Here is a 27,582-nt window from a genome sequence, read left to right on the forward strand (position 1 = left end):
AATTTAAGAGATGCCCCAAGTGGGGAAACCTTTTGTACATCAGAATCCAGTTGTATTTTGTAGGAGGAAATTAATTTGAAAGGAAGGTTTGAAGGCAGACATGTGATTGACTTAACATAATACAGTGACATGTTAATCCATTGAACACAAAATTCAGGTATCTTTTATGACATGTAATTGGTTTACACTCAGATGACAGATGAACATCAAGTGTAAATGTGTTGGAAGCTAATGGGTCCTATTTCTCATTCATTCTATCTGTGAATGCAACAAACTTGTAATTGGTTTCTACAATCAGGTCATTTATGTAGATGAGAGCTAAAGACCCAAAATTCAATCCTTCAGATCTTCTCTGCATCTCTTTGACTTCTGCTGTGTCTTTGCTGAGGACAGTTGGGTCTCTGCATTATTTTGTACAGGCTTGTCTTATTCCCATCAGTTTAATTTAAATTGTCCTTTTTTGTCAGTTGTTGTCTTTAACATTTTGAAACATGTGATAAACCAAATATTGGGACTTTCGCTATCTATTTTCGTAATGATGCGTTCAAAAGTGTCAGGGGGATATGTCAAGCAGTGTCTTTTCCCCATCTAAATATGTGCTTATATTGTTTATTAAACTATCGGAAGCTTGAGTTAACTATTTCCCTAAGCCATTCCTCATAGTTTCATTGGCAGAGAATTTCTACGAATGACGTTCTGTGGCATATCACATTGAATCCAGCATTGTACAAATTCCGCTTGCTCTAGAGGTGTGCAACAATATCTCTAAACAGATTGGATGGAAATGTGTAAATATTCCACCAAATAATTTATGTATGTTAATTATACTATTATTTATGTCGTTCCATAGTTTTCAGTGACTTTGCACCACCTTCCTTGTCGTAACCATGATCAATTAATTATGACAACTCCGCCCTGTTGAGGCAAATGTCTATCCACCATTTCCAATGCACAAATGAGGGGTGGAATGGAATATTTTCGCTTGCCTGCATGAATATAGGTCCAACAACACTCAAGAAACTCAACATCACCCAGGAAAAAGCAGCTTGGCCAGCCCCCTTCCACAACTGAAGCATTCACCACGAATAAATAGTGGCCATTGTGAATTTATAACTCAAGACTGCACGGACTGTACTTTCCAACCCACAACCTCTAACACCCATAAGGGCAAGGGCAGCTGATACATTGAAATGCCATCATATACAAGTTTCTCTCCTAGCTATACGCCAGCCTGACTTGGAACTTTATCTCCATTTCTTTACTGTAGCTGAGTCAAAACCCTGGCATTTTCTTAACAACAGCAGATTGACTGTGGTAGTTCAAGGATGTGGTTCAACGCAATTTCTCAAGGGCAGTTAGGGATAGGCAACAAGCAGGCCTTGCCAGTCAGGCCCGTATCCCATGAAAAAATACAAAATAAAATGAGAAAGGATGGGTGAAGACTCCTTTGAAGTTATTAGGCCAAATGGCCTGATCTTGTGCTCTCTGTCCTATGTCGTCGTGTGTAATCTTTTCATAACCACTGCTGTCTCAAAGTCCTTTGTATTCAAAAACAGATGTGGCAAGTGGTTTTTTTTTTTGCACCAGAAGTTTCGACAGTAAATGAGCTGATTCACCAGTCAGTTGACAGTACAAATTCGAAAAGGAGAAACAATTTATGTTGAGAGAGACAGGATGCTGATCGGTTAACAAAGAGACTTTGCTCAAAGAATTGCCATGATGCAGGGAAAAGCAAAGCTACCGAAGCTGTTTACGTATAGTTTTTTTAGCATCTTTTCAGTTAAACAGAAGCTCGGGGTTCACTGCTCCCAAGGGGAAGTTGTCATAGCATGTGTTGACCAATTGTACAGCCTAGATGCCTGACATCTCACAGTACTGAAATGCAGATAACACTTTAATCATGTGCATATGCAGTGCCTGGTTCTCTGCAGGCCAACTGCATTTGTCCATGCTGTGTGCTTTTCCAGTTAAAGGCTAAAAGGGACATTGTTCCCTGGAATATTCCCCATTACACATTTTAACAAATTGGAGAAGATTTACTTTTTCTTTTAATTTAAACAAAATGTTCAGAGTAACTGTTCCCTGGTGCACATTCCAAGACAAACCTTGAACGAATCAAATCTACTTGTTAGCCAATTGCAACTTGTTGTTATGCAGTATAAATGGTTGGATTCTCTTGAAATTTAGTATTCTTCCATCTGTGATTAAAAAGTGCAAAGCAAAAGTACTTTTTTAAAAACAATTTAGGTTAATTTATTTTGTTTTGAGTAATAAGAAACATCGTTTGCCAAGACAACTGTCTCTCTCCAAGTAGTGACACCTGATCATTGATAGGGCCTTGGTGTAATGTTTAACTCTACTACACCTCCAACAATGTAGAATTCCCTTAGGCTGGCTCATTTTGCAGTCCTAAAATTTGTGCTTTAAGATGTGTGTTAAGTATGAGGTGTTAAGACTTTAGTTGATTTGAATTTGCAGAGAGAAAGAAAGGACCTAAAAATAATATTGGAAATACTAATTTCAATATTAGACAATGAGACAGTACAACTAAAAACAGACTTCTGTCACATATACCCAGAACAGTGGTGGTATCCAGAGATGATACTGGAATATTGCAGTATATCAGGCAGACCACACTCAAACTGTCTTCTCTTCCAGTCATCACACTGTGAGACACATTGGAGTCAATGCAGAGAGGAGCAGCTAGACTGGTTCAATGGACAACAGGGTGAGGATGAGGAAAAGTTTGATAATCTCAGCCTTAGAAGAAAACATCTGTGGAGTAAGGATTTGAAAATATAATTAGTGCTCCAGTGGACTTGTAGTGTACGTTCATTGTGAAGAATTGGCCCCTTAAACCTGTAGGTTTCCAAGTCAGCGTTCTGAGATTACATGGCTTCAATACCAGAACATCTGCAGGAACACTTAATTGGCCACTGAATAATGAATGTGAGGTCCATGCACGTGCAGAATAATAAAAGCTGATTGTGAATTACAACCTTGTTTACATTCTTGGGTGGGTTTTGGATCCATGATGTTTGTTCAGTTTAGTGTCGGACTCCGTGAAGTCGGATGATGAGAATATACAAGGTTCAGTGCCTTGCAGGCAGCGTTCAATGAATTATGAATTTTGCCTTTCCAAATCTAAACTGTGTTTGAGATTATTTTACTGTATGAAATTTTGATGGTTACAGGACTGCCACTTTTAATGGTAACAGTTTTAGTTTATGAATTTAGAAGTATTATTTATGCTAGCTGTGTTTTCTATGCAGTGTACTAATATACAGATGTTTGATAGTACAGAATGTGTGCTTTGCTGAAAAAAGGCGTTTGCTGAAGCTTTTCATCTTGCAATCTTCAGGACATTTGTAAGAATACCAATGTAAAGGGAAACATTTTATACTCTGATTTTTAGAACATGGACTCTGGTAGATGTCCTACTATCTCCTCTGGTAGATAGAATAGAATAGAATCCCTACAGTGTGGAAACAGGTCCTTCGGCCCAACAAGTCCACACTGACCCTCACAGCACGCATCCAAACCCGTCCCCCCATTACCCACCTAATCTACACATCCCTGAACACTACGGGCAATTTAGCACAGCCAATGCACCTAGTCTGCACGTCTTTGAACTGTGGGAGGAAACCCATGCAGACATGGGGAGGATGTGCAAACTCCACAACGACAGTTACCCGAGGGTGGAATTGAACCTGGGTCTCTCGCGCTGTGAGGCAGCAGTGCTAACCACTGAGCCACCCAGTTAAAGAACTGAGGGATACTGGTTTTAAGGTCAGGTTGGAGAAACTGAAGTTGTTCCGCACAGTGCGAAGGAGGTTGATATGACATTTGATAAAGGGGATGATAACACAGTGTGGAGTTGGAGGAAAATTTTCTGAGGAAGGGTCTGGTCCCAAAATGTCAACTTTCTTCCACCTCTCATGCTGCCTGGCCTGCTGTGTTCCTCCAGCTTCACACTGTGTTATCTCAGACTCCAGCATCTGCAGTTCTTGCTTTCTCTGATTTGATAAAGGTGTCTCGGTTTATGATAGGTTGAAATTAGGTAGATAAAGAGCAGCCGTTCCTCTTCACTGACAGTAAAACTGTAAGGTACACAGATTTAAGATATTGGGCAATAGTTACTGGGAGATGTAAGGAAGGAATTTTTAGATGTGTTGTCATTCCCCAAGTTAGATGGTGATTGACAATTAACTATCAGGTGTTGCTTAAATTTAAACCTGGCAGTTTAACTCTGTTAATCAAGGCATTAGCCTGAGGAATGAACTGTCGATTTGACGTTAAAGCAGTTACAATCTGTAAATTATTTCTGTCTGCAAAGGGCCCTTTTTACTAATATACATAGCTTTCAGTGTGTGCAAGTATGCTACATTGAGAGTCTGACCAGCAATCTTAATTTGGTTGTTAGCTGTAGCTTGTTTAAGAAAGAGGTCTACAGCATGGAAACAGGCCCTTTGGCCTAACTTGCCCATGCTGCCCATGTTCAACTGCAGAATAACGTCGAATCACCGGCTGATTGAACATACCCAATACCTTGCCTGTTGCAAATAGCTAGAATGATATAGTGTTTAATGTGATCCGCTGGTCTTTGGGGCATATAGCCTACCAAATGGTGTAGTAGATTGAATGTCCTTTAGGCTGGTAACACCACTAGTTTTGCTACTGCATAGTAGCAGTATGCAACAGCTAGCATAAAACAGCTAATTTAGTCTATTGCTAAATTATTTGGAGATACCTTACCTTACCTTACCTTACCTTACCTTACCTTACCTTACCTTACCTTACCTTACCATTTTCAGTATAATCTGAGTTAACTGAGTTAGCAATTTTCAAGACCAAAAGGGGCACGTTCGTCTTGTTCATGAGTTTGTGCGATGTGCAGCAAGAAATGGCTGATCAGGCTACCCATTAATTCATTGGAAGGCTTTAATGCCCCCAATTTCAGCATCAAGTTTGCATGGTAAAGTCCATTTCCTGATGTGCTAGTTGAGAAATTTGCCAGGGGTTCTCCACAACTGTCTACCAGAAGCCTACATTCATTGGTCAGTGGATACATTGGGATACCTACAGTTCCATGTTTAAGGTTTTAGCAAAGATTTGTACCTTGAGTTGTGGGTGAGGTCGTTGAATTGCTCGCCACGCTGGCTTGTTTTCGTTCAGACGTTTTGTCACCATGCTAGGTAACATCATCAGTGAGGCCTCTGATAAAGCGATGTTGTTCTACTCCGCTTGGAATTTATACTGTCCAGTCCGTTATGATGAGTAGTGTCATTTCTGGTTTTGTTCCTTATGGGTTTGTATATTGGGTCCAATTCCATATGTTTGTTGATTGCATTACAGGTTGAGAACCATGCCTCTAGGAATTCCTGTACATGTCTATGTTTGGCTTGGGCTGCTTTAGTTACGTTGTCCCAGTTAAACTGATGGCCTTCATTGTCCGAGTGTACTGATATTAGGGAAAGTTCGTTGCGTTGTTTTGCTGCTAGCTGATGTAGCCGAAGCCAAACATAGGAACGCACGGGAATTTCTAGAGGCATGGTTCTCCACTTGTAATGCAATCAGCAAACATATAGAATTGGACCCCGTGTACAAACCCATACAGAACAAAACTGGAAATGACACTACTCGCCATAACAGACTAGATAGTATAAATTCCAAATGGAGTAAAACAGCGTCGTTTCATCGGAGGCCTCACTGATGGTGTTACCTAGCATGGTGACGCAATGTCTGAACGAAAACAAGCCAGCTTGGCGAGGAAGTCAACAACCTCACAGTTTCATGTGCTATAAGATTGGCTTTATCAGCAAGCTGGTAAATAGGACCTGAGCTATTTGCTCACAATTGAAGCTCGATGCTGCAACGGCCTTGGCAAAGGCATTCTGAGAGACAATTGGCAACTCTGATCACATAATTTCACAGAATATCTCTGAAATCCTTGAACTGATCTCACACCTCCACTTTCAGTTTTGAAATTTTATCAGTCTACCTCAAATGAACCTATCTCAAAAATGTGCAGTAACATAGATGATTTTGCTTTTCAGCGCCCCCTTTCCCAAGCAACACTGCTAGCAGCAAAATAACAAATCAACTTGCTGCTTGTGAAATTGTACTATGCAGAAATTGTTGATGTAACTAATTGCTATGAAGGATTTGGGATGTTTTGAGGGTAAAATTGAATGCTACATGAATGTAACCATGAGTCCTTCATTTTCAATGGAGACTTGGCCTGCTTAACTTGTCCAAATTATTACAGCCTTGATCTTCTGAGGGGGAATGTTATTGAAACGTATAAAATTATGAAGGGAATAGATAAGATCAAAGCAGGGCAGTTGCTTCCACTGGCAGGTGAAACTAGAACTGGGGGGCTTAGCCTCAAAATAACGGGGAGCAGATTTAAGACTGAGTTGAGGAGGGACTTCTTCACCCAAAGGGTTGTGAATCTGTGGAATTCCCTGCCCAGTGAAGCAGTTGAGACTACCTTGTTGACTGGTTTTTAGGCAAAAATAGATTTTTGAACGGTAAAGGAATTAACTATGGTGAGTGGGCAGTGGGGCTCAGTCCACGAAAAGATCAGCCATGATCTTATTGAATGGTGGAGCAGGCTCAAGGGGCCAGATGGCCTACTCCTGCTCCCATTTCTTTCAGGGTCATGGAGTCATACAGCACAGAAACAGACCCTTTGGTCCAACCAGTCCACGCCAGACATAATCCCTAACTAAACTAGAACCATTTGCCTGCTCCTGGCCCATATGCCTTCAAGCCTTTCCTATTCACGTACTTATCCAAATGTCGTTTAAACATTGTAATTGTGCCCACATCCACCACTTCCTCTGGAAGTTCATTCCACATGCGAAGCACCCTGTGTAAACAAGTTGCCCCTTATGTCTTTATTAAATTTCTCTCCTCTCACCTTAAAATGTGACCCCAGTCTTGAAATCCCCATCCCAGGGAAAAGACAACCACCATTAACTCTATCTATACCCCTCATATGTTCATAATGTTCTGGTCTACAGTCTGGACATACTCTAGAATTTGTGTGTTGAGACTTTCAATTGGTCCAGTGTACTGACTACATAGTAAATGCACAAGAAGTTGGTACTTCTAAGGGACAATTAGCCAACACCTAGAAACCTCTGCCAAAGTCTGCAACTCCGAGTTAGACAGACAGTAAGCGTGAAATGTGAACGGGAAAGTAAGTAAGGCTAGAGTCAGAAATCTAGGAGGTTCTGATTTATTTACCTGAATAATTAACTGGAAAAATTAGAGGAATTAATATCTGCTCTAATTCCTGTCTGTGAAACCAACCCCACTAACACACTCAGTATGCCCACCACCTAACCCCAACACACATTCATGTGCATACACACACATCCTCTCACTCCACTGCAGACCTTGACCTGACTCCCCTTCCCCAACTACCTCTGACCAAGCCTGCCTGACAGATCCTGACTCATTATTTTCATAACCTCTTTTTCCCTCTGCCAAACTGTGACATACCTTAAGCACTGCACACTTGCCTGGCACCTTACTTACTTTCCCGCTTACATTTCATGCTTACTGCTTCTCAGCTTCTATCAGAGTCTTGAGGGTTTGGAAATCTTGGAATCTGTCACAGCTCCACTGCTAGTTGCATGGATTCCTTGCTTGGACGAGGCTGCTTCTGCTGGGAAGGCCTCTGGGCCTATGTATTTATATCCATTGCCAAATTCATAGAGTTTAAAGTAGGATTCTAGCAGATTATTAAAACCCCCACCCAATATACTAACTGTTAAGTTATTTTTCAGTTTGAACAATTTGATTTGACATTGTTGTTTCTAGTATCCATAGCTTTTCTGAAGCAAGGTCTGGAGTTTAGGAAATGGAATCACCATACAATTCCAGATATGGTATGGATGTGTGATGTTTGGGATTCTCCCAAGGTTTGTGTATAATTGTTCAGATATTGGGTCGTCTGATTGTGAAAATCCTTTGCATGAAAGGGAATTGAAATACGTTTGTTAGATTGCAACATGATGCTAAATTTATCATCCATGATTAAATCCACATCTTCCCCTGATTCTGACCAATGCAAATTAAACCCAGATGAAGCTTTTGTTTGGATAGCATTTGACACAAGCATGTCATATTGAGACAACTGACTTCACTTCAATATTTCAGGATCATTTGCCCATAAAATTCTGGAATGATTTCATTCATTGGAGTCTGATAGGGTAGTAGCTACTAAGCTCCCACTCACTGCCAGGATCACAGGCTGAGGGCAGTAACAGGTTTAATTGCCAGCTCAGTTGTCAATCACTGGGCAAAGAGAGCTGGGGGAGGATCAGAGGGTTAGGTCCTTAACTACTTGTCTAGCTGGGATACAAGAACTGTCTGCAAAACTTGGAAAGGAAGCAGGTGGGGATCACTTTCTGAGTTTGAAGCCAGTCAATTTAGCTGTTCCTGATTTTAACTTGAGAAATATGTATTGAATTGAAATTTACTGAAAGCTGTTTCCTTCATTGAATCAAATGTAAATTAAACCAGCTTGTTGGTTTATTATTAACCTTAGGTCACTAGAGTACTTATCAGGCAACCTTCTGGAAGTTGGGTCAAATGCAGTTAAAAATGTGTGTGACTAAGGATTTCACTGTTCTGACCCCAGATTGTATTATCGGGGATGAATGGATATTGAACAGCAGAGGATTGTGAAGAACACTGGAGAATTTCTTAACACTGAGGTTGAGAATGTCTAGTGCTATTCAGAAGTTTGTGATATATACCTACAAGGATTATTGTCTAGCACCCAATAAAGCAAGATGCCAACTCCAAATAATGTTGTCTTACCTTCCAGTATCCCAGTTTTAGCACTCCATGTGCATGATCTTTGCTATATTTGATTCTTTTTTTGTTATAGTTCTCCCTAACCAAGGTAGGTAGGCCCATACCATTAGTATGTTTCTTTCTGTGGAAGGATTTCCTGATGTCTAGCTCTTTTTCTCCCTCCAGATTTTCATTAAAAATAGAGAAAAATGTCTAGAGAAGTGGTATGTTCTGTTCTATACTCCTGTGTATTTTTGTTTTAAAAGGATGTATTTGTTAATTTTTTTTTTGGAAGTTAGATTTAAAATTTGCAGTCCCAACAGAGAACAGCATATCAGGTTTCAAGCCAGAGCAACTGCAGTGATATTTCCTCCCCCAGTTTCAGGGAGGTTAAATGTTTGATCATTAAGAGAGTGAATCTGAAGCTGCCTATGCCAGAATTCTCCTGGTATTGAACATGCACCAGAATGTGGCTGTTAACATATGTTTTGAGTTTGGGTGTGTCTGAATTACTGCCAGAACATGATAAAAAATGTGACCTCACTCCACACAAAACTGATCAAAGCTGCTTCAGGATACAGGTGGCTCCTTCCCCATTGGTGTTTTTGGTGGCAGTACTCCAGTGGAACTCAAAGTGGTGGCCTGTATTAGCTCAGTAAATTTGTTTTTATTTTCAAACACAGTCTCCCTTTGCTCCATGTTTTCCCAGCAGCACTTTTTTCTTTTTGTTGGGATTCAGTTCCACAGATGCTGGAGACCCTCCAGTACATTGCTCAAATAACTGTGTGAGCTTCTAATAGACATGAACTGACTGTGGAATATGGGTGGAATATTGCAATTGAATCTGATCGGATCGATGTGTGAGATATGCACGTGTGCACAAATGTTCTTTTGAGGATAGCTTACTAAATAGTAAGCAAGAATCTGTGCCTTTTTTTGAATCCAACTGTTGCTGCTTGTTGAGATTAGTGAAATATGAAGTGTTGTATTTTGTTATATCCTGACCATTTTCCCATAGATATTGAAAAATATTATATGCTTTCTTTTTTTTAAAAAAAAAAATTCTCATTGCCTACTGGTAGAAAGTGTGGTGTATCCATTATTTTATATTCTATATTTAGGTAAATCTGCTGTTGATCTTTATGTTCAGACATGACGATTTGTGTCAGAATGCAAATAGGACTTAAAGGGTGAAAGTCAAGTTGCACAAATGTGATTTCCATTCTTGAGATTCCAAGGTATTCGGTGACCTACCTGAGATGTTTAACATGGTGAAATGATTTGATCAGTTATGTACAGAAAAACCCTGCACTTTGCTTTATTCTGGAAAACCTCATCAATGCAATCAGAAAATTGGAACCATCTTTCGGAAGTGAAATCAGTAGACTGTGTTCCTCACTTTGTGGAAATGTGAAATTCTTTCCCCTAATAGCGAGCTGGAACAACTGAAATGTCCATGACTGATTGCAGCAAAGTTTTTATTCCGTAACGGTATTGAGGAATATAGACCAAAAGGTGCCTAAATATACTTGAGGTACAGATCAACCATGATCTGATTGAATGACAGAACTTAATAGCTTATTTTGTTAAGATGGGCACAGTTTACTTTATGCCATGATTAGGTGTTGAGTTACTAATTGGGTGCACTGCATCAGATACTTTAGGTAAACAAATTAATAAATTCTTTTGCCAGCATGTTACGTTCTTTTGCTCCCCCTCAGTGAAGACAGTTTATATCCAAACATCTTCCCACAGAGTATTTGGTGTTGCTTTTGGCAGTCATCTGAAGTCAAGCTCTCCACTAGAAATTTCACCATGAATTGTAGTGATCACTCAAGCTTTATGAAGATTGCTGAACTTGAATTTACAGTTTAACTGTATTTTATGCTCACTGGGCTGCTGAGAAAGCAATATCAATGGAGGAATCCATGATTTACAACACTGCTTTCCCCGTTGTATTATGTTGGTGATTTGTCTTGATGTGGTTGTAAACCAGCCCTGTATTCCACTACCTTTTGTGGATGGCTGCACAAACGTTCAAGGGAGTATCAGAGACCAAGTTTGCATCCTTTGTACTATATTTGTATTGTAGACTTCTGGTAGTAGCCAGCTGTTGGCCATGGTTCAGTGATAGTGCTCACACTTCTGAGTTTAAAGGAAGCATGTGGGCATCAGACTGACTTCAACGCACAATCTAGGCTGACTGTCCATGTTGAGATGAGTGAATGCCACATACTGAGTGCTGGTTTTCCCGTAAAATATTAAACTGAGTAACTGTCTCCCCCTCAGCTGAATATAAAGTTCTTAGGGTGTGATTTTAAAGAAAAGTGAGGGATTTCTTCTCTGGCCAATATTTACTCTTCAATAATATCATAAAACTGACTAACGTGCAGTTATCTTATTTGTTTGTTGGAGCATGCTGTGCTTAAATTGGCTGCCATGTTTCCTACATTAAAATAGTGATTACACTTCCAAGATACTTAAGTAGCTACAATTCACTTTGGGATATCCTGTGAGTCTTGACTGTTGTTGTAAAAATGCAAGTTACTTATTTTTGTGGTGATGTACTCATTCTGCCAGCAATGAATTTCCAAGGTCAAGTTTGAGATGATCTGATAATTAAACATCCATTCAGAAAGAATTCAATGTTGAGGATCAAATTGCAAAATTGTGCTGTTGCAAGTGTTAGCTGCTGGATATACAATATTGTGACGCATCCTCCTTTTTGTGAATATTCTTATTGTGTTGCAGAAGTCAGCATTCTGTGAGATTATAATATTCAAGGAGTTGTCTGGCTGCTGCAAAGTATTATTTACATGCAATTCTGCCTAGAAATGGGACAGGGCTAGTTCCAAATTTTCCATTAGGTCACGCAGGGCAGTTCAAGGATCACTGAAGTGGAATTCAAAGGTGACTGGATTGAACATAGAGATCAGTATGTGCATGAGCATTTCTGTGTGTTGTGTGTGAGAGAGTAAGTAGACTTGTGTACTGCTGGGAAGACAACTGAATTGAACGGGTTCCGTGTAGGGGACCCATTAAAAGTCCCAATGCAGTAGCATATCTGTGCTGTCAGAATTCTGGCAGAAGTTTTAAGAGTTAATAGACTGCTAGGTGTTAGCGTCAGCAGTGTGGAAAAGTCCTTGGAACTGTGGTGGCTTATGAGTAGTGGTTGAAATGCCCACAAGCATTACTTGCTTGATGCAACTGAGAAAGTTTAGTGTTCAGGGACAAAACGACAGAGGGGGACATGGACCCAGGGGAGGAGGATGTTCAGTCAGAATAGAAGCAGTCATTAAGACAGTCCATGACAGAATATCTCTTCCAAGAGGGTTTCAAGGCCAGGTTAGCAAAAGTAAAGAACTGTAATTCCATGTGAACTTTAATGAGATTTGAAAATCCACCATGTCTTTAATATCCAGGGGGGAATGCTGATCAATCTATGTGATATGTCTTGATTAAATAGCAAATGCAATGTGTGTTGTGGGTGTTTAATTAGTCTATTAAACATATCTCCTTCATTTACCACATTCTGGGTGTTAGAATAGGAATTATACTTCTATTGTAGATTGTACAAATATTCTAACTTGTGTAGGAATGTTTTGTTTGTACAACTTGTGAAACCTTATAGTTTTATTCTTTCAGTAGTCTCCTGGATCTCTCTCATTGTCTACTTTTAACAAAAAAAATTTACTGATCCCTAATCAGATTATAACAAATTTAGCTGTGCAGTCTAGGATCATAGCTGTATGTAAATCATGTACTCTCAACTTTAAGGGAAAACCTTACAAAAGCTGCTGAAGGTGCAAAATCTCATCACCTCAGAGTGCACTGCAGGAAATCCTATTTTACTTATAAATTTTGAGGCTATTAATTTCAGTGGATGGAAAAGTGTGGAATATGTGTACTTCAACAATAAAGGCTCCAATCCAGAAGTACTAATCAGAATTGTTCCCCTTTCATATCAAAACTACATTTCTCTTGCTATATTTTGTACCTCTGTTGTCTGGTCGGATGTCCATTGGATGCTTGGAAAGTATTGGAAACTTGGCAGTGAATTTGCACATAACAAGCTGTCAGGAGCAATCGCAATCTAAATGATAATCTCTTTTATACTGTGCTGAGTCGGGGAGTAAATATTGGGGAGAGTTCTCCTTAATTTTACCAGTTTCTGTTCAATGTTAAAACAGGAGTGTTTCTATTCTGATCATGAGTCTCAGTGTTAGAAATAGCCCTAAATATTGACATACAAGAACCAGCCAGGGACTGTTGACCTGTGGAGCGACAGCCATAGCCATAGCTCCAAGGCTAGACTTATTAAAATAAGCTGATTTCTAAGTTCTGTCTGGAGTTGAGTTTATCATCTAACGTAAGTGTGCTTGCACTTGGTCTTTGTAGGGCTATAACTAGCTAAGTCCCAACTGACTCTTGGTGAACTTGGGCTAACTGTGCTAGTTGAGGGTGAAGTGGTAAATTAACCTACTTGATTTATTAGTTTGGAACTAATTCAGTCAGTGATTTTAATCCTAGACTTGATAAGAGTAAGATCTTGGTAGGCAGATTGACTACTGTTTGTTCCTGGACTGCTGTTTTAAAAGTCAGTCGAAGGCTGTAGTTGCAGTGACAATTCTTGCATGTTTCTCATTGTCAACATATATAGCTTCAGTGACTATGCTGTTGAAATGAGCAAACTTAGCCACTGCCGGCTGGTTCTGGTTGTAGACTGAAAGCTTTGCATTATGGTAGGGCCCTTCTGGAGCAGGCAAATACATTACTTCTGTTTCTTTCATGCAGATTGTAAGGTAAAAATTGATGTCTGCATTGGAGTGCAAGTCCATGCTATGATGCATGTCCCAGCTCTGAACTGGCAATTCATGAATGGTCATCAGCAAACACAAAATCACTGTGTCCTTGGGGACATAGGGTCCTGGAGTCCTCTTAGATTGAGCAGCTTCCTGACCATGCAATATCCAATTTTGTTTCCACAATCACTGTTATGGGAAGCACTGGGGAGAATTGTAGATAAAAATAGGCTGAAGAGGTTGATGCAGCCCAACTTACCTCCAATCAGGACTGGAAATGGGTCCAAAACGCCTCATAACCCAGGACATACACAAACATGCTGGCATGGTATTGTTGTGATCAGTTGGTTAGGGCAACCAAGTTTCTCCATTACCTAAATGCAAACACCTATCAGATGCTCTTTGGGCTTTTTCTGAAAACACGGAGTCTCTCATAGCAGGTCCTGGTCGAGATGTTGCTGTAAGCAGTTTGGAATGTCTCTGAAATTTTGCTGGCAACAGAGAGAGAGACACCAAATTACTCTGTAATTGTCAATAAGGTGTGAAGCTGGAGGAACACAGCAGGTCAGGCAGCATCAGTGGAGCAAGAAAGACGATGTTTCGGGTTTACACCCTTCAACAGGACTCATGAAGGGTGTAAATCCGAAACGTCGACTTTCCTGCACCTTTGATGCTGCTGGACCTGCTGTGTTCCTCCAGCTCTATACTGTTTTGACTCTGACTCCAGCATCTGCAGTTCTTGCTATCTCCTGTTCTGTATTTGTCACCAGTTTGGTAAGTTGCTTTTCACTGGTGCAGGAAGTCAGTGGAGGGGTCTTTATAATTGCTGATTAGTTTCTAGCTCCTAGCTCCTAGCTCCTAGCTCCTATGTAGACTGAAAAGAAAGCAGTGGACTTCTTGATCAAGCATTGATCTACAGCCTCTAATACGTCAGCTAGGATAGCATCAGTTCATGGATCTTTGCTATCATACAGGAGTTTGATGGCATTTGTTGTTTTAATGCATTGGGGGAATGTTGTCAATAGAATAGTTGATGGCAACCTATTGATGAAGCCCAGTTTGAAGATGTGTCAAAAGAACACTGCCCACCTCTAGAACTTATGCTTATTCTGTGAACAGTTTTGACTCATTGGAGCTGAGGATTGATGAACCAGTAAACCTGGAACTGCGGACAGAATACAGAACATCATAGAATCTGTTTCAGTAGTTGCAAATGATTTAGGTTTGTCTACTTTGTGATTCAGCTAAGTATTTTGCATCTCTGTGATATTCTCTCTCATTTCTCTACATGGAATTTCATCTGCCAGGTGTCTGTCCGTTTGGCTAACTTGTCAAAGCTCCTCTGAAGTCGCTCAGCATCATCCTCACAATTCACTATTCTCCTTGCATGTGCAAATTTAGAGATTTTTGCCCTCAATATCCATCCTAAATCGTTTGTTAATCAGAAAAAGCAAGGTTCCTAACACCGATCCCAAGTATACAACAGCCACACCACTACCTCATCCACTACCTTTGTCACCTCATCAAAGAACTTGGTTAAATTTGTCAGACATGACCTGCCCTTGACAAAGTTATGTTGACTGTTTAGTATTACCTTATTTTTCTGTGTATATTTACCTTGTCCTGTATTATGGCATCCATCAGTTGACCAACTTTTGATATCAAGCTTAAGAGGAAGGGTCTAGGCCTGAAACGTCAGCCTTCCTGCTCCTCTGATGCTGCTTGGCCTGCTGTGTTCATCCAGCTCTACACCTTATCTCAGATTCTCCAGCATCTGCAGTTCCTACTATCTTTGATATCAAGCTGACAGGTCTGTAGTTTCTTGGGATATCCTTTGCCCCTTTCATAAACAACAGCATTACATTTACATTTCTGCAGTCCTCCGGGATGAATCTTCTATTTAGAGAGGCCTGGAAAATTCCTGCCAACGGCTCTGCAATATGCTGCCTTATCTCTCTCAGCAAACTGGGATGCATCTCATTCGTGCCTGGCGACTTCTCTACCTGGAGTGCTGCCTGCATTTTTAGCACCTGTTTGTTATCTATCTCCAAACTGCTTAACTACTCAACACTGACATTTTCAACTGGGCCATTGTTACCATTTTCTATTTGGTAAAGACACGTGTGAAGTACTCAGCTCATATCTCTGCCATACCCTTTGCTTTAGTGAGCAGCTTATCCTGCTTGTTCCTTAAGAGCTCCACTCTATCCTTCACTAATCTTTAACTATTAATATGTTTGAAGAACATTTTACTCTTGGTTTAGCGCAGCCTGCTATCTTTCCCTCGTGCTTCCCTATTCCTTTTTTATTTCAGCCTTAGCTTTCCTTCTGCATCTAGGTAACATCATCAGTGAGGCCTCCGATGAAACAATGTTGTTCTATTCCGCTTGGAATTTATACTGACTGGTCCGTCATAATGAGTAGTGTCATTTCCAGTTTTGTTCTGTATTGGCTTATATAGGGGGGTCCAATTCTATATGTTTGTTGATTGCATTACAAGTTGAGAACCATGCCTCTAGAAATTCCCGTGCGTGACTACGATTGGCTCAGGCTACTATAGTTACGTCACCCCAGTTAAAATGATGACCTTCATTGTCCGAGTGTACTGACATTAAGGAAAGTTCGTTGTGTTGTTTTGCTGCTACCTGATGTTCATGTATTCTGATGGCGAGTTTCCCTCCTGAAATGGTCTTCCTAATTTCTGTTGCAATTATTGTTCTGGTATGCACCATATGCCTCCTTTTTCTTCCTTATTTTCTCATCAATCTCCTTAGTCATCCAGGGTACTCCAGCTGTGGATACCCCATGAGGTTGTTGACTTGCTTGCTGAGCTGGCCTGTTTTCGTTCAGATGTTTCGTCGCCGTGCAAGGTAACATCATCAGTGAGGCCTCTGATGAAGCGATGTTGTTCTACTCCACTTGGAATCTATACTGTCTGGTCTGCTATAGTGGGTACTGTCATTTCTGGTTTTGAATACTCATCAACAATGTATTCGTCGGCACTAAATTTACAAGAGAAGAAGAAAACAACAATCAGCTTCCGTTTCTGGATGTCAGAGTTGAGCGTATGACCATCAGGGAGTTCCAAATTTCAGTATACAGGAAAGTAACCCACACTAACCAAATCCTCAACTTCCACAGCAACCACCCCAACATCCACAAACAAAGCTATATTAGGACACTATTTAAACAGGCCACGACTCACTGCAACACTCCAGAACTACGTAGGAAAGAGGAATAGCACCTATACAAAATCTTCGCTATGAATGGATATCCCCGCAACTTCATCCACAGGTGCCTACTAAATAGACAACAACAATAGGACTTAATATGCCGTAACACACTGGCCACACTGCCGTATATCAAGAACATATCAGAACTAACAACGAGACTCCTGAGACCACTTGGAATCATGGTAGCACACAAGCCCACAGCCACTCTACAACCAACACTCACATGGATTAAAGATCTTATTCCCACAACATGCAGAACCAACATCGTGTACAAAATACCATGCAACAACTGCCACAAACATTACATCGGACAAACAGGAAGGAAACTCGCCATCAGAATACATGATCGTCAGGTAGCAGCAAAACAACACAACGAACTTTCCTTAAGGTCAGTACACTCGGACAATGAAGGCCATCATTTTAACTGGGGTGATGTAACTATAGTAGCCTGAGCCAATCGTAGTCACGCACGGGAATTTCTAGAGGCATGGTTCTCAACTTGTAATGCAATCAACAAACATATAGAATTGGACCCCCCTATACAAACCAATACAGAACAAAACTGGAAATGACACTACTCATTATAATGGACCAGACAGTATAAATTCCAAGCGGAATAGAACAACATCGTTTCATCGGAGGCCTCACTGATGATGTTACCTAGCATGGTGACGAAATGGCTGAATGAAAACAAACCAGCTTGGCGGACAAGTCAATGACCTCACCAGCAGCCTGAGCTACAAATCTTTGCTAAAACTGTGGATACCCCATATTTAGTTCTCATGGGTATGTTTCTAGCTTGCGCCCTGTTCACCTGTCTTTTGAAAGTCTCTGATTTTTGATCCACTGTTTTATTCACCAAAATGTGTTTATAATCAACCTGCTCCCGTTCAACTTTTAGACCCTTAAAATCTGCATGTTTCCTGTCTGGGATCTTGATCCTTGGCTGATTTTTATCATCTTCCAACTTAATGTTGAATCTTTATTATACCATGATTGCTATTTCCCAAATCCTCCCCTACTTTGACAATTTCCACTTAGCCTGCCTCATTTCCTAGGTCCAGATACAACACAGCTCCCTCCCTGGTAGGACTGAAAACTTCCAGAAAGTTCCTCTGCACACATTGCAGAAATTTCTCCCTTTCTGTGCCCTACTCTCTACCTTTTTCTCAGTCTCCCTTGGATAATTGAAATCATGAACTATGACAATCCTGCTTTGTGTTGCAGATTTCCATAATCTGCCTACAAATGCTCTCTTTTACTTCCTACCCACTGTTTGGAGGTCTGTGATGAATACCCAACAAAGTCACTGTTCCCTTCCTGTTTATCACCTCCAACCACACAGATTCTAATTCAGGAACTGCATCTTGTTCTAGGGCAATGACACAATCTTTGACTAAGTCTCCTTCCTTTTATCCCACTCTGTTTCTACTAAAAGCCTTATAATCTGGGACGTTAAATGCCCAGTCCTGTACTGGCTTGAGCCACGGTTCTTTCAATGCGATTGTCATATGCTCCTAGAGCAATTTCTGTTTCCAGTTCCATAGTTTTGTTCACTATACTCCATGCATTTATATACACACAATTCAACGCTGCCCTTATCACTCCCTTTCCTATGGAAAGGCGACCATTTATTTGTCCACTGTCAATGCTCAAGCCTTGCCTCACTTCTTTTTCCCCATTTACCAGCTTCTCTTTTTTTTCCCCTGTCTTGTACTTCCAAAACTAGGCCCCTCAGTGAACTCACCCCTGTATTATAAGTTTAAATCCACTCCCAACTACACTATTCACTCTGTCAGCCAGGAGGTTAGCTCCCCCTTCTGCTCAGGTGAAGCCTATCTCTTCTGAACAGCTTCTCATTTCCCAGAATTGATCCCAATGTGCCCCAAATCCCTCCCTTCTACACCATCCCTCAAGCCCATGTATGTACCTCCCTGATGTGCCTTTGCCTAAATGTGGTGAAGCTTGTGGCACAGGTAGTCTTTCTGAGATTACTACGCTGGAACTCCTGATATTCCTGAAATTGATCCTGTAAGTATGACACTGAGTAGACTGGGATTATACTCATTGGAATTCAGAAGAATGAGGGGAGATCTTATAGAAACGTTTATAAGATTATGAAGGGCATAGATAAGGTGGAGGCAGGGAGGTTGTTTCCGCTAGCAGGTGAAACTAGGACTAGAAGGCATCGCCTCAAAATAAAGGGAAGCAGATGTAGGACTGAGGTCAGGAGGAACTTCTTCACCCAAAGGGTTGTGAATCTGTGGAATTCCCTGCCCAGTGAAGCGGTTGAAGCTACCTTGCTGAATGTTTTTAGGGCAAGGCTACATAAATTTTTGAACAGTAAAGGAATTAAGGGTTATGGTGAGTGGGTGGGTAAGTGGAGCTGAGTCTCAAAAAGATCAGCCATGATCTTATTAAATGGCGGGGCAGGCTCGAGGGGCCAGATGGCCTACTCCTGCTCCTAGTTATTATGTTCTTTTGTAAGTCGTCCAAGCTGTCATTGGTTCCCAATCAGCTAAGTCTATGTCCATCTCTCTTTATAATCCCTTTCCAGAACTTTATCCAGATGTTCTGTTATGTCCTGAACTCTTGCGGTGGAGGTTAGATAGACCTTAGGTTTCAGGTAAAAGTTCAGCACAACATCGTGGGCCGAAGGGCCTGCACTGTGCTGTACTGTTCTATGTTCGCTGTACCCAGGAGGCATCAGATCACATGGGACTCTCAATCTCGGCTACAAGCTAGACCGGCTATCCCTCGAACTATTGACTAACCCAGGACAGCCAATTTTCTAATCTGCGTACCAGCTTGCCCCTCTTTTCCCAGAGTAGCCTCCTGCACCATGATACTGTTTTCCCAGGAGTCATCCATCCCTAACTCGCGCATCTAAGATTTCATGCCTGTTCAACAGCTCCAAGGAGCCCTGGATTTTCGGGACCTGAAAGCAGTAAATGGGATTTTGTGAATGCAACTATATTAAAATCGCAGATATGTACCACAGACTTGTGAAACATTTATCATTATTAGAAATATTGTTGACAACTTGGTGACAAAACAATGAAGAGAATGTGACTATCATCATTAGTAATTCTGCCGCACATTTCTGTTGAAGTTTCCTTTCATTTGCAGAATTTTCGATGATTTTGTAAATTATTTGCAAGAGTACTCTGTTATGATTTTGTCTGATTTAAGAGTGCACTGTGTAATTTCTTTAAATGCAATGTCATCACTTGCATGATGTATTTTAATTTTGGGGTGACAGCGAGGGATCTTGCAGTGCAAATTTTTAGAGAGATCTAATATTTGGGAAAAGCAACTTATCTGAATTCCCAGCTAAGCGGGTTTGGGTTGCTTTTGTGCATATTTAGAAACAAAAGAGTTTGTAGCAATTTTTATTGCAAGCATAACTCATTGTCACTTGTACCAATTGTTTTCTTTGATGTGCTCCCGTGAGGAAACCATGCTGGTGAGTGAACCAGTGCAAATTCACATGCATTATCCTGAATACTTGTGTCCAGGATTTTGTCCGGTATCACGTTGGAATCCTGTCATTCTCAGTCAAATGTCCTGTGTTGTCAATTTGAGAAATAGTGGTTAGTCTCCTGATTCAAACTGTGTTGGATACAAGAGACGGGCCTATTGATGTTCGCCACTCAGTCTGGAAGTATTTCAGTAGACTGCTGTAACTGCTGCATTGCTACATTCTAAGGCCCAGTCTGTGTCTACCTTTTTACTTTGACCCTATTGAATTTTCCCGGTGCGTTTCCTCCCATGGGACTGTTAACTCAGCAGAGTGAGTAAGTCATCACAATGGCTTCTCTTCCTTTCAATTGTGCTGCCCTATAGAAATTTTCACCAAGGGGTGTGTATCACTTCATTTCATATATAAAGCATAAACCTGAGGAGCAATGAAGTCATTGTGGCCTTTATCATTTGCTGTGACTGTGGGACCTTGTAACATACATTTGCACTGTGAATGTGAAGTTGGTGGTCACGGGATTGGAATGTTCTTGTTCCCAGGTTACTCAGTGGCATTTTCCATGAATTCATTTCCACCAAAGGGAATGGGAATTGAAAAGAAAGCATTTATGAGAATGTTGGGGGATTGTTCCTGCATTTTGAGAAAGAACATCACACCGTAGTTTCCTACTGATTGATATCCTGTAATAATGGAGGCCATTTGGCCCATTGTGCCTGGACATATTCTTAGAGCTAACAAGGTGTAGAGCTGGATGAACACAGCAGGCCAAGCAGCATCAGAGGAGCAGGAAGGCTGACGTTTCGGGCCTAACCCTTCTTCAGAAAATATTCTTAGAGCTGTCCAATTAGTCTAATTTACCCACTGTTTTTCCACAGCCCTGCAAATCATTTCATTCAAATCTTTGTCCAACATTCTGTAAAATCAAACATTATCCTCTCTAAGCCTAGTGATATCTCAGTTACTTTCTATTAGTCATTACCATGGCACTGAACTGTAGGGTTAAAATAATTTCTTTGCCAATTTGACAGCTTGGCTGACAGTGAAGTGAAATTGGCTTAATTTTAATTGGCTTAATAAATATTAGGCCAGCATTTATTGCCCACCCCTTTTGCCCTTCAGAAGGTGGTGGTGAGCTGCTTCCTTGAAACGCTGCAGTCCACATGCTGCAGGGAGACCGACAATGCTGTTAGGGAGGGAATTCCAGTTTTTTGACCCAGCAACAGTGAAGGAATTGTGATAAATTTCCACATCAGGATGGTGAGTGGCCTGGAGGGGAGCTTTCAGGTGGTGGCGTCCCATCTATCTGCTGCCGCTGTCCTCCAAGATGGTCATGGTGTTGTCTAAGTATCGTTGGTGAATTTTTACAATGCATTTTGTAGGTAGTATGCACTGCTGTTACTGAGTGTCAATGGTGGAGCGACTGAAATGTTTGTGGATGTGGTGCCAATTGAGTGGGCTTTGTCTTGGTGTCGGCAGGACATTACCAAATAAGATGTAGAAGAAATATTTAAACAATCAGCCAAGTCCATGTCCATCTCTCTGGATATTGATTTCTGGGTACGGTAGCAGACTAGCTACAAATTGCATGACTTACTAAGGTTTCTTCAACAGCGCGTGCTAAACCCACAGCTTCTACCACTGAGAAAAGGGTTTGGCATACTTTCTTTTAATCTGAAGAGCCTTTTGAAAAGTATTTGCCTAAAGTAAAGATCGTTGGATTCTCAAAGACAAAAAATTTGGGAGTTCTAAACCAAATATTTGACAAGCGTCTCTGCTAGGATGCATAATTTATGCATATAATGAAATGTAATCAATTTATGTATGAACACAAAACAAATGTCAGATATACCTATTTCAGAATTATCACAATTTTTGACTTTTTAATAATTTTATCAGTAGGTTCATCTTCAAAACAAACTTTAATTTGTGATGAACAAAATTAAGACAGTTTATTGGGCTTTGGATTCTCATGACTAAATATAAGCTTCTAATAGAACATTCAGAACAAATTATCATCGCAGCTATCCTCAAAATAATCAGCATATTTTACAGTTACGATCATCCAACCAAAGGCATTATCTCTGATTCATTAGTGCGGTTGCAGCAGTCAAACAACTTTATTCCGAAGTGTTTTTGGTTAAAATAGTCTTTTGAAACAATAAACAGAAGCATAATAATTAATCTTTAATCTCCACAGTAAATCACTGGTCATATTTTTCTTGACTTGCATTTTTTCAGGTTTTTGTCACGACATTACAATCCAACAGGAAAACTTTGGGAGGTGCAGTTGGGATGTGCTGCAGGTTGCAGACCCCTGACCTAGAAGGAAATAAGGCAGCAGACATGAGGAGCATCACATTACCTCCAAGTCTCTCGCCATCCTGAGTTGATTACCTTCGCTTCACTGTTGCTGGGTCCAAATGCTGGAACTCATCAATAGCATTATTGGAATATTTGCAGACAAATTGTAGCAGTTCAAGAATGTGGTCCAACACAAACCCCTTGAGTGCAATTTGGCAGGGGAAATAACTATTTGCCAATGATACCACAGGCTGAATGAAGGATATTTCTTTTTAGAAAAAACGGTATCTATTGAGTGTCATGCCTGTTATTCATGCACAAACCCCAACTTTTACTATCGGCAACAAAAACGAAAGCAGAAATTACTGGGAAAACTCCAGGTCTGGCAGCGTCCGTGGAGAGAAATCAGAGTTAGCATTTTGGGTCCAGTGATCCTCCATCAGAGCCGCCTTTTATAGCAGTTTTTGTTTCTAACTTCCAGTATCTGTGGTTCTTTCAGTTTGTTGTTTAGTATTGGCAAGTTGATTCGCGTGTGTGTGGCATGGGGTGGTGTGAGGAGTGGGGGGTAGAGAGAGAGAGAGAGAGAGAGATGGTGGTGTCTGGCCTGAGTGTTGGAATTAATTTTTACTGTGTGGCTTCAAAGATCCTTAATGGGTTACACGTAAATAGTTTTGCTTTTCTATTTTACCTTCATCACTTTTGCATAACAAATTTCTATCTTGTTCTTAGACCTGAATCTGTAGCGTTGTATGTTTGTATTTCAGTGAGAGGTCACCTCATTAAAACCAAAACAAAAACACAAAACTTAAACTATCAAGCCAGATTTCCACCTCCTGATCTGATTTGTCCAGTAATAACATCAGCTGGGATCATGACAATGGTAATCAAATTGATTTGAAGGACATTTGGAATATGCTGCCAATATGCAAGCTGCTCGCTGTTTCTTACTAGTAAATGCAATGTTATTCTTAAAAATATACTAAAGTTAATTGTGTAGTGAGATCTGAAGGATCTGAACTCTCACTGCAGCAATTTCCAGAAGAGCATATCCAAGATTGCCGTTGGTTTGTAATATAATTGATGTATCAGCATAGATTCTAGACTCTCATGAATATTTTCTAATCAACCCTTACGGACATTTTGTTACACATCTTTGAGCATGTGGGACTTGAACCCGGGCTTCTTGGTGAGACTCCGCTATAGATAACGGTATTTAGTTGGAAGTTAGTTGGTCAGTATTAAGGGATCTAATAATCAGATTTCGGCATAGCGTGATGATTGATACCATTGTTTCTACCCTCTCTTTCTCTGCAGCTTCAGACCAATCATTCAATATATTGACAATCAGTTTGAAAGATACCTTCATGATGAGAGTGGCCTGAATAGACGACATATTGTAGACAACAGAGTCCATTGTTGTTTCTACTTCATCTCTCCTTTTGGCCATGGGTAAGAATCATTTCTCATTCTACAAGGTATATGATTAAAAAATGCTTGTCTATATACCCATCATAGTTGCTGTGACATTAGAACTTGCATAACGAAGGTGCCCAACAATGCTGTAAATTGCTGTGCCAATTTTGAGTGAAGAAGGTCATCTCTTTGTTCAGGTCAGAATGGAATTTGAGCAAGAGCAACTTGAGTCTTTTTTTAACCCTCTTTTGAAGCTTCTTTGTAGAACTTCTGGATAGATACTTTTTTGATTTTTAAAGACTACTCTTTCACTTTGAAGTTCTCCTTTCTCATTCGTGCTAACTCCTTTTACTAGGAGTTTCATGGTGACAGTACCTTCTGGATTTGCATTGAATCTTCTTCAGAGAGATGAGAGAGCACATATATCAAATATTGGATGAATACATAGTCAATCTTTAACTTGGAATCTGAGTGTGGTTTGAATCTGGCATGAACTATATAGTGGAGAAAGATTCAGTCAAGGCATTCAAGATGCTTTTGTATGATTATTTAAATACAAACAGTATGCTGGGTTATGGGCTAAGAATGGGAGAATGGCATTAAATCATCATGCTCATCTGGAAGCTAGTGCAGACATGATGGGTTGAATGTCCATCTTCTGCACCTTTTAACAGTTGTGTGATTCTGTGGTAAATGGGGTGTTTTTGTTCATTTGTAATAAATAAATTTCCCATATTCTTCCTCCAGAATGAAATCCTGTGCATATTATAATCAGCCCCATTTCCTCGCTTATAAAATATCCACACAGTTATTCCAGGACAGCCAGTTGATCTTTTACAAAAACGTCATCAAACGAACCTGGAAGAAAATACCTTTCTTTTGGATCATCAATACTTTTTATGAACTGTTTGATGTTTGTTCAGTCAGTTCCCCGATGATGAGGTTTTAGTTTGAGAAACCTATGCAGAATCTGTTTGCTATAACTTTAGAACATGACCATCAACAGTCTTGTCTAGTCATCTTTTGGAGGGAGTTTGAATTTCTCTTCGTTGAAGTTAAATTTGAGCTCAGCAGTTTTTGAAACATAAAATTCACGGTTGTGCATATGTAGATGAGTTTCAAAGACATGACAAAAACTTCTATTATTCAAAAACTTGATTGCTCCCTAAAGAGAAATGTAACACCCAATTGTAATTGGCTGCATCAAGACTGTCTCGTCAACATTCCAGCCCCTCATCCCAGTCCAATTACCCATCTGGAGATTCAAACCCTGCTTCTCTTCCTGCTTGGTTGCCCCCTGTTGGGTGCTCAAAATTCGCCTTTATGAATAGCCCACTGTTCCAGCCTCCTGAACCTCTGGAGTGGCTGGAGTGACTCTCCAGCTCGATCAATCATAGATACCCTCCCACCTGCCCGTGCAGTTCCTACCATCTCAGATTCTGTCTCTTGAGTAGAAAGTGGTTTGAGCAGCTGGAGAGACAGAAACTCTGATCAGAAATAATAACAACTGAGAAATACTGTCTCCCACATTTCTTGATCTCTTGTCATCATTTGAAATGTTTGATTTCTAGTACCTGTGTTTTCAGATCTCTTCCAAGCATTCCTCATTGGATGGTTTCACTTTATTTCTTCAGATGAGATTATTTGTGATACTCTTGGATGGGATTTCAGGTCCTTAAAATAGAAAGTAGTTCATATGCAGCAGATGTAAGCAATTTATTTAATTTGGTCCAGGACATGTACAAATTCAGAGCCTTAATTACTGTGTTGTATTTGTGAATGAGGCTTTCAGAAAAGGTACTGAATTTATAGGTAATTTCAAATAAACTGCATTGACATTTGTTGAGCAGAGGAGTTGAAGGTTACAGCGATGTTCTTGAATGTTGAGCTTTATTGCCCCAGACTTGCATTGGGCAGTACCTGCAGTGGTGCCACACTATTGCAACTTGTCATCTTTGGAGCTATTTATTTCTGTTATAGTGCTTGGGTGAATTCAGATGGCTGTAGCATTCTGTGGGAGAGGGGCAGGTGAATGCTTGATATTGCACTTGGGAGTTCAAGTATGTACTGTTGGAAGTGTTATATTTTCTTTAAAATAGTTTCCTTTTTTTCTTCTATGAAGTTGTTTCTTCAGATCTCTAATTACACGATCCTATTTAATAAACAACACCTGCTTCCCCTGTGTGTTGTCTTCCAGTACTCTGGTTTGCTAATATATTTACTTGCAATTTTTTCTCATTGCCCAGTTGCACCTCTCAGTATGATTGTTCATTCTGGGCCATTGTTTAGAAGATGCCAAAGGCCTCTGTACATGGTCCTTTATGACCATTCTCATGGAGACTTAGTCATAGAATCCCTATGGTGCAGAAAGAGGCCATTTTGGCCCATTGAGTCTGCTGCACCTAACCTGCACTACTTTGGAGGGAGGAAATGGAGCATTTGGCTGAAACCCACACAGACACTGGGAGAATGTGCAGAGTCCACACAGACAGTCATCCGAGACTAGAATCGGACCCTGGTCCCTGGTGCTGTGAGGCAGCAGTGCTAACCATTGAGCCACTGTGCCGCCCTTTGAATTAAAGCAGGAACCCTTTCTGGAGAGGAGTGTATAGTGAACTGCCATGTGGTGAATGTATCCCTATAGGTCAGTAGCATAAAGCTTCTTTACTTCTGTATTTCAAAAGTACAAATGTTACTTCTAAAGTGTCTACAGCAAGGAGATTACTGTATTCTACATTATTGATGTCTGTTGAATTAGCAAGTGCTCTTGAAATCTGGAGCCTGCTCTGGCGCAAGCCGCAACCAAGTTTACAAAGCCAAAAGCGAGGCTAATCCAATATTCCAAAAAATTTCAAGTGATTGAGGACTTTAGTGTTCCAGAATGATTGTCAATTTTCTTTGGAATATTGCGTTCTGCTTCTGAAGTTCGGATGTGCCAATGAATTAGGGGAAGTGTGTGCTATTCTTAACTGTTTATTGTCTTGTGCAGCCTGAAACCTCTAGATGTAGAGTTTATGAAGACCATTCACAGCAAAGTAAATATTGTGCCAGTGATTGCCAAGGCAGACACACTGACGCTGAGGGAGAGAGAGCGACTGAAGCGCAGAGTAAGTAGTTCTCATTGTGATCTTTGCAAAGACTTGGGAGACAGCAGTGTCATGAACCTGAATGAAGTCTCAACTTTATTAAATTTCTTTGTGTTCTTTCTTACCATTTATCAAAGATAAATCTCAACCATAAATGTTAGTTACTTTCACTGGTAATTGGTGATGAGTATCCAAAAGGGATTTTCTGACCCTTTCCTGTCACGTTGGGTACAATTCTGCATGGAGTGGGTAGTGAAATCACAACCTTGTAGCATTGTAATGTTGCTCCAGAACCTGTTTTCTGTGTTTCTTTGTAATATTCTTCCCAATATTATAAGGGATGTTAGATACCATTCTGCCCACATCTCGTAATTATTCCTGCACAGCACACCAGTAGCTGTTTTCAGGCTGAGTGTCATGTGTTGAACTGAAGTTTTTGTATCCATCCAGTT

General features: G+C 40.4%; 1 protein-coding gene across 3 annotated transcripts in view; it reads left to right on the forward strand.

The window, feature by feature from the left end:
• The window catches only part of zgc:63587 (uncharacterized protein LOC393431 homolog), a 122,379-nt gene that overhangs the window by 29,524 nt on the left and 65,273 nt on the right, over window positions 1–27,582 (forward strand). For all 3 annotated transcript variants that reach the window (XM_048611242.1, XM_048611241.1, XM_048611243.1), the window contains 2 exons: window positions 23,946–24,080; window positions 27,034–27,151. In XM_048611242.1, coding sequence (XP_048467199.1) covers window positions 23,946–24,080; window positions 27,034–27,151 — 253 coding nt within the window. The remainder of the gene's footprint in view (window positions 1–23,945; window positions 24,081–27,033; window positions 27,152–27,582) is intronic.

The sequence above is a fragment of the Rhincodon typus genome, chromosome 24 (assembly GCF_021869965.1).
Source record: "Rhincodon typus isolate 14 chromosome 24, sRhiTyp1.1, whole genome shotgun sequence".
Classification (NCBI taxonomy): domain Eukaryota; kingdom Metazoa; phylum Chordata; class Chondrichthyes; order Orectolobiformes; family Rhincodontidae; genus Rhincodon; species Rhincodon typus.